At 40.9% G+C, this 10,333-nt stretch overlaps 1 protein-coding gene across 1 annotated transcript; it reads right to left on the bottom strand.

Moving 5' to 3' along the window:
• Positions 1–5,460: 5,460 nt before the first annotated feature.
• On the bottom strand, positions 5,461–10,289 carry GKN1 (gastrokine 1). The gene is made up of 6 exons (XM_050715802.1): positions 10,278–10,289; positions 9,617–9,670; positions 9,111–9,269; positions 8,780–8,890; positions 6,644–6,797; positions 5,461–5,651 (listed from the first exon to the last, which is right to left on the bottom strand). Exons 1-6 carry the CDS (start codon positions 10,287–10,289, stop codon positions 5,560–5,562), a joined length of 582 nt encoding a protein of 193 aa, XP_050571759.1. The 3' UTR covers positions 5,461–5,559.
• Positions 10,290–10,333: the final 44 nt, after the last annotated feature.

Genomic DNA, 10,333 nt, shown 5'->3' with positions numbered 1-10,333 from the left:
TCCTTCTACATGGCTCTGGCAGTATAAATGAAATACATCTTTCACTTCTCTTAACAGTGCCATTGCAGCATTAACGAAGGAAAGCTAAGCCCATTTTCTTGCACCTTCAAGGCTGAGTTAGAGGCCTTTGGGAGTAAGCATCTGGGAATCTTGCACTGTCTTATGTAGGTCATAACTGTGTTGTATTGTGTATGCATCTTTGAAACAAAACTCCATCCCTCTGAGTGTTCACTGTGGTGTCTTTGGCCAGTTCTCACTATGTAGTGGAAAAACAATTAGAGGGCTCTATTTTAGGAATATATTAACTCAGTAAATCGTACAAATATTGAGAATATTCTTTCCCTAACAAAACAAATTCATTGTATTCTCCTTCTCATTCTACCTTTCATGACACAATAAACAAGATTTTTTTTTAATTAATTTATTTATTTATTTTGTGGAAGGTCTTAATTCTCTATGCCATATTTGTAATGTATGTACTTTGTTTGCCCACCCTTATGGGTGTGCCCTGTGTTAAGAGCCGGCTTTTGAGAATACCCAATGGGCTCAAAAAGGTAGAGGAGGTGCAATCAGATACTTTAATATCTGTCTAAAGGTTTAGATGGAATAGTTTCAGTTGGAAGCAACCTACAAAGGTTGAGTACAACTGTCAGACAACTTTGGGGCTGACCCAAAGTTAAAACATGTCATTAAGATCGTTAGCCAAATGCCTGTTAAACACAGACAGGCATGGGGCATCAACCACCTCAATGGGGCGCCTGTTCCATTGTCTAGGTACCCTCTCAGTAAAGCTTTCCTAATGTCCTGTCCAAATCTTCTCTGGCACAGCTTTGAGCCTCTCCCATGTGTATTGTCACTAGATACCACAGAAAACAGATGAGCACCTCCTTCTCTATTCCACCCCCCGCCCCCCCCCCCCCCCCCCCCCGAAGTTGTAGAGAGCAATGAGGTCTCCTCCAAACAAGACAACCTAAGACAACGAAGTCCTCAGCCTCTACTCATAAGACATGCCTTCCAACCCTTTTACCAGCTTTGTTGCCCTCTTCTGGACACATTCAGGTATCTTAACATCTGTTTTATATTGAGGAGCCCAGTACTGCACACAGTACTCCAGAGTGAGGCCAAACAATGCTAAACACAGTGGGAGAATCACCTCCTTTGACTAGACAGCTATTCTGTTTATACACACCCCAAAATGCAGTTTGCAGACTTGGCTGCCAATGCACACTGCTGGCTCACGTTGAGCCTGCTGTCAAGCAGCACCCCCAGCTCCCTTTCTGCTGTGCTGCTCTCCAACCACTTGTCTCCCAGCCTGTACTTATGTCCGGCATTATGCTGTCCCAGGTGCAGACTCTGGCATTTGTTTTCGTTAAATTTCATGCCTTTGCTGATCGTGCAATGCTCCAGTCTGTCTAGATTGCTGTGCAAGGCACTAATCCCTCCACAGAGTTAAAAGCACCTCCCATTTTAGTACCATCAGCAAACTTACTAAAGATGCATTCAACTCCTGCATCCAGATCATTGGCAAAATAATTGAACAGAACCAGCCCCAAGATTGAGCCTTGGGGAACACCACTATTGACTGGCTGACAGACAGATGCATTCCCAATCACTGCAATCCTTTGAGTCCTACTGTTCAGCCAATTCACACCCAATGTACTGTGTACCTGTTGGACAGGGCACACAACATTCCCCAGTGCACTCTTGTGGCATGGCAATGGCCTCTTTAGCTTTCCTTGCCTATTTTCAAGCAGCTGTCTGTAGTTGTTGACAGCTCTGATGAAATGTGTTAGGCTCTACAAGCAGTTCTGTACGCCTCGTGAAGATTCATGGTAATTCTAATAATTGGCAAAGAAACAAATTCCTCAGTATTTTCTCTGTGTCCCCCTAAAATTAAGTCAAGGTGAAGAGTGGGCTGTGACAGGATATTTGAGGTTTTAGAATTAGTTTTTCATGGCTGGCTTGCTTTCCTGAGAGGACTAGAAAAAGCATTTCTTCAAATTTTGTATTTGTCATGTTCTTAGGGGGGCTGAGCCCTATGCTGACTTCAGCTTATCACTGAAACTGGATGGGATAAAACACATGATTTGAGCACTGCAATCGATGTCTATAAACTGTTCAAATGGGACAGGCAAGGAAGGAATGTTGGTGGAGGTTGCCCTCTACACAAAAAATGGGGATGATGTTTTTCAGTCACAGCTCTGTGCAATGCACAGTTCAAGGGATTATAGGTGAAAAATTAGAGATCAAGCCAGAAAAGGGAACTTCTTGTTTGGTGTTTACCACAGGTTGCCTGATCCAAGGAAAGGATGCTGATGAAGAGTTCTTTCTTCAACTACAGGAAGCAACATGTTTGCAGGCACTGATTCTGCTAGAGGACTTCAACCACCCTGACATCTGCTGGAAAAGTGGCAAGGCAAACTGCAAGCACTCTTCTGGAGTGCCTTGAGGATAATTTCCTAGTCCAGATGATAGAAAACCCAACCAGAGGAGATGTGTTACTGGACCTGTTGCTCACCAATGCAGAAGGGCTTATTAGAGAGGTCAAGATTGGGGGTAGTCTGGGTAACAGCTGCAGGTCTACTAGAATTCATGATCTTGAGGGATATAGGCAGGGCAAAAGCATAGTCAAGGCCCTAAGTGTCAGGAAGACAATCTTTCAGCTGTTTAAGAGTCTAATGGATGGGATCTGCTGGGAAACTGTCATCAAGGATAAAGGAGCAGAAGAGAGCTGGGAGATATTTAAAGGCACTTTTCTTAGGGAACAGGAGCTCTCAATTCCAACATGCAAGAAGTTGGGTAAGGAAGTCAGGAGATCAGCATCCCTGAGTTAGGACCTCTTAACCAAACTAAAATACAAAAACGAGATGCATAGACAGTGGAGGCAGGAGCATGCATCCTGGGAAGATTATAGGGATATGGCCTGGGAGTGTAGGGATGGGATCAGGAAAGCCAAGGCACAGCTGAAGCTGAACTTGGCAAGGAATACGGAGAATAACAAGAAGGGTTTCTACAGGTACATAAAACAGCAAAGAAAGATAAAGGAAATTTTGCACCTCTGATGAGTGAGATAGGGGACCTGACTACAACTGACAATGAGAAGGCTGAGGCACTCAATATTTTGCCTCAGTCTTCACTGGCAATTGCTCTTTCCATACCTCCCAAGTCATAAAACTTCAAGGAAGGGACTGGGGGAATGAAGTCCCACCCCAAGCAGGAGATCAGGTTTGAGACCTGAGAAACTTGAATATGAACAGTCTAAGGGACCCGATGAGATGCATCCCAGGGTCCTGAAGAAACAGGAAGATTGAGTAGCTAAGCCACTATCCATCATTCCATCATATTTGAAAAGCTGTGGTCGTCAGGCAAAGTCTCCATTGAGAGCAAAAATGGGAAACATAACACCCTTTTTTAAAAAGGGTAAAAAGAAGGATCCAAGGAACTACAGACTGGTCATCCTCACTTCTGTACCCAGTAAGTTAACAGAGCAGATCCTCCTGGAAACCATGTTAAGGCATATGGAAGATGGAGAGGTGACTGAAGACAGCCAACATGGCTTCCAAAAGGGCAAATCATGCCTGACTTAATTTGTTGGCCTTCTATGACAGTGACAGCATTGGTGGACAAGGGAAGAACAGCTCATGTCATCTACCCTGACTTGCGGAAAGCCTTTGATGCATTCCCACACAACATCCTTGTCTCTAAATTGGAGGGACGTGGATTTGATGGATGGACTACCGGGTGGATAGTTGGGAAGGAATTGTCTGGATGGGTGCATACAAAGAGTTATGGTCAACTGCTTAATGTCCAGTTAGAAACCAGTGACGAGTCTTGTCTCTCAGCAGTCTGTATTGGGACCAATGTTGTATAATATCTTAATTGGTGACATGAACAGTGGGATCGAGTGCACCCTCAGAAAGTTTTCTGAGGCTTCAGGGAGACCTTACTGCAACCTTCCAATACTTGAAGGGGGCCTACAAGAAAGATGGGTAGAGACTTTTTACCAGGGTGTTTAGTAATAGGACAAAGGTTAAGGGTTTTAAACTAAAAGAGAGTAGATTTAGATTAAATATTGGGAAGAAGTTCCTTACTATGAGGGTGGTGAGACACTGAAACAGGTTGCCCAGGGAAACTGTGGATGTTCCATCCCTGGAAGTTTTGAACGTCAGGTTGGGTGGGACCTTGAACAACCTAGTCTAGTGTAAGCTGTTGTATTGGGCTTATGTGGCAAGGTTTTTGGGAGGGGTTGGGGTTTCAGGAGTGGCCTCTGTGAGAAGAGTCCAGATGTCCCATGTCAGGGAAGAACCAGTTCCATCTGGCCCCAAAAGGAACATACTGCTAATCAAAGCTGAGCCAATGAATGACCTTGAATGTGCTTCTGTGAGAACATATTTAAGAAAGGAAAAAAGTCTGTGCAACAGCAGCTGTGAGAGAGGGGTGAGAAGATATAGAGAAACAACCCTGCAAGGTCCGTGCAGGAGGGCAGGAGGTGGTGCAGGTGCCAGAGCAGAAGCTCCCCTGCAGCCTTTGGAGAGGACCCTGGAGGAGCAGGCTGTCCCCCTGCAGCCCATAGTGTTGTATGTCAGTGCAGATTACCACACTGCTGCCTGTGGAGAGCCCATGCAGAAGACTCTGGGCTGGAACTGCAGCCTGTGGAGAGGCACTCACAGTGGAGCAGGAGGTCTGGTGGGAGCTGCTGCCAATGGGGAACCCATGCTGGAGCAGTGTGTTCCTGAAGGCCTGCATCCTCTGGTGTGGAGCCATACTGGAGCAGTTCTTGAAGAACTGCAGTCTGTGGGAAGCTCGTGGTAGATCAGTGCAGGAAGGATGGTATCCCGTGGGAGGGACCCCATGCTGGAGCAGGGGAAGAGTGTGACAACGAAGGAGTGGCGGAGATGAAGCATTATAAACTGACCACAACCCCCATTCTATGTTCCCCTGAGCTGTGTGGGGGTAGGAGGCAGTAGAAGGTGAATCGGGGGAGAATGTATTTTTAGTTTGTTTTTAGGTCTTACTGCTATAATCTGCTATTGGTAAGCAATAAATTACAGTAATCTCCTTTGTGCTGAGTCTGTTTTGCCCATGACAGTACTCAGTGAGGGATCTCCCTTATCTTAATCCGCTAATGCTATTCATCTTAGTTTCTCCCCCTGTCTTTTTGTGGAGTGAGAGTGAGAGGGCAGTGCGGTAGTGCTGAACTATTCACCAGTGTGAAACCACCACTCATGTCCCTGCCCATGTCAGGGAGGTTGAAACTAGATGATCTTTAAAGGTCCATTCCAAACCAAACCATTCTATGATTTGGGAGGTTTGTTTGTTTGTTTTCTGGAAGCTTTCATAGATCATAAAGAGTAAAGAGTGTAGTAATGAGAAATTAGCCACAATTCATCCATGCTAAAGGTGTTTATTTGAAAGATACTATCACCGATTGATCTGTTTCAACATCTGAATCATGAAGAACAAAACTCTTGAAAGATGTAATGTCAGGGAAGAACATCATCAGGGATGGCTTTGTTCAGCTACCGAGCATTCTTATAAGGTTCAAGAAAGGTACGATGCTCAAACGTTCTGAGCCTGACAGTAGTCAATGCCCAAAAGATTCAGGACATCAAGTCTGTAGCATGAGTTTTGGTTGTACCAAACCTGGGATCCTAAAAAAAAGAAAAGAAAGTACGATGAGTTAATATCCAAGATGTTTTTAAATGATCTGTTCATTGATTGGCAGCCCTTAATACCTGGGACATTGCACTTGCATTCTTATTCAAATTGGGCCATTTCAAATATCAAAGCAATTATGAAAGCCAGCTGAGCAGCACTAAGTGTAAATACTGCTGTGTCAGAATGCAACATCCTATGCCTGATCTTTGGAGCATATCTCACATGATACTGGTTGCAAACAACCAGGTTGCTATAAGACTCAGAGTACTTTGCTGATGCTGCAGGACTGACTTCTGAGTGAAAGATTCTTTTGTAGTCACCAAATACAATTGGACCTTTAACTCATAAAAAGGATCACAAAGATATGCTATGTAATATTCTCTACCTTTTCTAGTACTAAGGGGCACTATAGTACTCTATACTGTTAGTATATATTACTGTGTATTGTACAGTTATGTTAGTGCTACCTCATAGGTCCTGTCAGGCTTTGACATTATCAAACAAGCCTATAAAGTTGAGGCCACTAAACTCCTACATTGTAATCACTCTACCTCTGAAAAACCTACAGGGAATGAAGCAGCTTGGCTTAATACTGGGAAACATAAGTGCTTGACTTCAACAGGAGCTGTTTAATGGTGGGTTTCCTCAATAAACTCTCAGCAATCTCTGAAGTGAAGGATAGTAGTTTTTGAGACTGTGCTGCCGCTTTACCTCGGCATTACAGGTAAGTTCAATGTGCAAAATTCTGGACCAAAACTTAAGCTTCCTTAAACTTTAGTGAAAAGAGTAGTAAGAGTTTGGATTAGAATATTTTATTGGAGTTTGTAACTCAACATTGTTCTAATCCTGAACTGCAGAGATACTGAGCCCTTCCTGCAACTCCTAATTTGTGCCTGTCTCTAGTTGTAACAGCAGCATTTGTGTATTTCTGAAGGAAAAAAATCACTTGCTTAGTTACACATAAAACTTGTATGATCACACTTACCCTGGTCCTGCTGCTGTTCTTGATAAGCCAAGTAAGTTGTGAGTCCTCTGCACAGACTGTAGATCTCTGGTCCATAGGAATTGAGGTCACGGATACGTCTGTTTGAGATGACGTATCTGATACCCTTTGAAATCACTCTTTCGCCTTTCACGTTCTAAACATCAAATAACATCATTCAACAAGATCAGTGCCTTGATCCATTAAATGTTATGCGTATTCCTATTTCTGGAATGATGAGTGAATGCTTGATGTTCTACCAAAACTCTGTTTAGTGCATAGTCTTCTAAAATGTTGTGAAAATATGAGACATTAGTAAGCACTGAAGACAATTCCTAGGACAGATCTTTCTAAGGGAGTCAAGGTGGAAGCAGGCTAAAGAGAATGGAAAACTTCACTAAGTAGCTGCATAGGAAAAGAGAAGTACAGACAGTATTTTAACACGGATTTCCCCCCAAAGTATTTTCTTAGTCACTTACTAACCTCTTACCCTAGAGATACGTGAAGAGTGGAAAGAGAAGAAATCTAATCAGTTATCTAAAACTGGAACCAAGCAGAGCAGTAGCAACAGTTGGCAGATGTATTTACATTAATATAATTCGCAAGCAGTTTTTATGACCGCTTTGAGAACTGCTGAATGTTTTAATGGGATAGTTTCTCTGAACTGTTCCGGGGTGCTTTGTTTCCAGTGAATTTCAAATATATTTTCCTACTTTGTCCTCTAGACAATGTTTCTGTATGCCTGATTTTCTCTTATGACCTAGGCTTCCTGCTAGTTTGTATTTCATTATTCAGCTATAGCCACAGGACTCCTGTTCTGGATCATACCATTAATACGGAGGTTGAACTGAATATGGGCAGATGCTCTCTTATACCTCAAAGGAAAATGGAGATTCAAACAACAGCACACACAAAGCAATAGTCCAAAATGGAAAGTGCAATTTTTTGTTGAAATGACTCAGAATTAACCATCTTTGTAACTTGCCATCCAAAAATAATATTGCTGAAAGCTTCCTAAAATAAATTGTTTCTTAGCATACTACAGAACTTAGACTTTTTCAGAGAAAATGTAGACTGGGGGGAGAGTGGGAGGGTAGAATGCACCTACTCTTTTTCTTTTGAAAAAAGACATCACCATGACACTTCCAACAACCTAGTCTACTCAAGAAAGAGAAAACATACTCTTAAGAAACAGCTTGATGGACTCCACAGTTAAGAGACACTTAGCAGGGATTACTGAGACTGTTCTATACTTCCGAAATTACTGTGGAATTTTATCAAAAGGTTCCTGAAAGCCCACTCAAATACACTTCCTTCTTGCTGGTAAGCAGTGAGTTGAGAGGGCTTCAGAGGGCACAGATATACATCTTAGTAAAAGCAAGCTTGGAACTATATTTAGGGGTGAAAGGTTTTGCTCAAACCTGAACTTATATAACTACCCCATTTTTCTTCCCCATCACACATTCTTTCCCTTTAAAGCCTGGATTTTTATAAGGATTTAGTTCTCAGACTTTAGGAGGAGTCTATGTCTACAAAAGGTTAATATGCTGAATGCTGAAATTTTTGAAAATTTTGCACTAATTCTGTGGGCTGGACTTATACTAGTATGGACATTAGTTCTTTGAAAAAAGTTTTATGAGGGCTTGACATTTTAGCTAAATGTTTTGTTGTTGTTGTTATTGGACTATTTGCTGTTCTCAAACTAGAGCTTCCTAAAAAATGTATTTTTAGAAATTAGAGTTTCGAAAATTCTTTTCTTATACAAAGAATGTCAGATTATGAAGAGTATTGTGCTAAAAAACTAATTTTTTTAAAATACAACACAGTATTAAAAAGTAGATAATCTAAAGTACATAATCCTTTAGATCATTATAAAATTATTTTAAGTGCTATGTGACAAAAACAATAAAATCTCCCTTGCAAGTATCTAGAACAAGATATTTTAATTTTTCAAAGCTTTCAAATTATGTTAATATACAATGTCATTGAAATTGATACAATTTCATGATGAATGTAGATTGCTTTTAAAAAAATATTGTTTTAAAAGCTGTTGAAAATAGCTCTTTGATATCCCATACTTAAAGTTTAGTTTTCTTTACTGTTCAAGTTTACAAGTTACTGCCCCTTTTTTTATCTTACCTTAGTCTCTTCAGCAAGTACAGCAATTGAAGAAAGAGCAGGCATCACAATTTTGTCCATTCTAGAAATGTAGCAGACATTCTCTGACAATACTTTGCTTGCAATAAAGCCCTGTATAAAAAAGGTTGAGACTTAGGAATTCAGTTTTTCAGTAACAGAGATCAAAATAAAGCCTGTATTAAAAATCAAAGTAATGAACATAGAAAGTTTTTACCCCAAAACTTGGACTCAAAATGTTAAGAATAAAGAAACAGGCTGTCTATTTTGGTCAGCTTTCTAGGAGCTAGTCTCCTCATAAATCTTCTGAAAAAGCATGCTCTTTGCCACTCACTGTATCATAGTTCCAAACAGTTTTCCATGATTCATGGGTTGTTTTGTCCTCAATAACTGCCACAAGGGTCTCACTATCGATGGTCAGAATTTGGTAGCCAATGCCAATGTCGATTCTCCTGTAGAAGGGTTGTTTCTTGACTGATTTCACATTCTGAAACTAGAAGACAAAATTAACATTTTTAGACTTTCAAGCGGTAGTCAGTTATCTCCCCAAAGCTTTAGAAGAGCAGTGCTATAATATAGCAAATGCTGGCTCATAAATCACGCCTTTAGCAACCACCATATTGTCAAAATGACAGAAGAGTAAGGCATTCTTTAGTAGCTCTGAGAATCTTTTAATAGATTCAGTGAATACTTTCTGTATTTTACAACTGTCATCTGTGGTTTCAGAGTTTTATGCGTGAAAAAAATCTTAGATTCCTTTTCCCTAAAGGCAGGGGGAAATTCAAGAAGCAGGGAATGTATAAACAGAGCATCAATGTAAAATTTGGTCACTATACTCACGTATTCAGCAAGAGCTGGAGTCAGCAAGAGTCCAAGAAGGACTGTAGCCACAATCTGAAAATAACATTGAAAACATAAAAATGTAGCTGCAGGTCTGGCTGACAGATCTTGTCATGAGAATCATAGTGGCTTTTTCTTAATCTGATGTTGAAGTGTACTCCTTGAATATTTTTTGCTTTCATACTGGATTTACAATAGTCACCTAAAGTGAGTCATTCTTGTTTTACCCCAGAATAATGCAAACTAAGTACACATTAGTAGTCTACATTTTTAAGAGCTGAATCTGAAGTTGCTACAGAGATCTATATAATAATATACAGATATTTTACAAGAGTGAAGAGAGAGAATTTAAATTTCCTCTGCATAGGCATCACAAGAAAGTGGTTTGATCCACAGTGTGTTGCTCCAGATTTGCAAAAAGGCTATTGACAAAAATGGACACCACACTAAGGTTAGCATAGGTTGAATAGTGCATAGCTAAACCTTTACAAAAATTCATCTATTCAGGTTAATATGGTCTAAACTGCAACCTCTGGAGGAGTGAAATTTCCCCAGAGAGTAACTTTCTACTATAAATAGACATAGGCATTTAGGAGGTATAAAGGCAATAGCTATAAATCAGAGTTTTAGTCTATAAGAAGAAAATAGCATGTATACTCACAGTGAATTTCATTTTGACTGCAGAGCTGATGCAAGTGCAGATGGAACGACTGAGGT

This window comes from Cygnus atratus, chromosome 27 (genome assembly GCF_013377495.2).
Source record: "Cygnus atratus isolate AKBS03 ecotype Queensland, Australia chromosome 27, CAtr_DNAZoo_HiC_assembly, whole genome shotgun sequence".
NCBI lineage: Eukaryota > Metazoa > Chordata > Aves > Anseriformes > Anatidae > Cygnus > Cygnus atratus.
The sequence above is the reverse complement of the archived record's forward strand: the minus strand, read 5'-3'. Positions and strand labels throughout refer to the sequence as shown.

Excerpts from the sequence above, each read along its gene's own strand:
- GKN1 (XM_050715802.1), bottom strand. Across the intron at positions 9,270-9,616 it reads CTCCAGCTCTTGCTGAATAC|TTTCAGAATGTGAAATCAGT; the intron begins GTGAGTATAGTG and ends TTTGTCTTCTAG. Across the intron at positions 6,798-8,779 it reads TACTTGCTGAAGAGACTAAG|AACGTGAAAGGCGAAAGAGT; the intron begins GTAAGATAAAAA and ends TTTGATGTTTAG.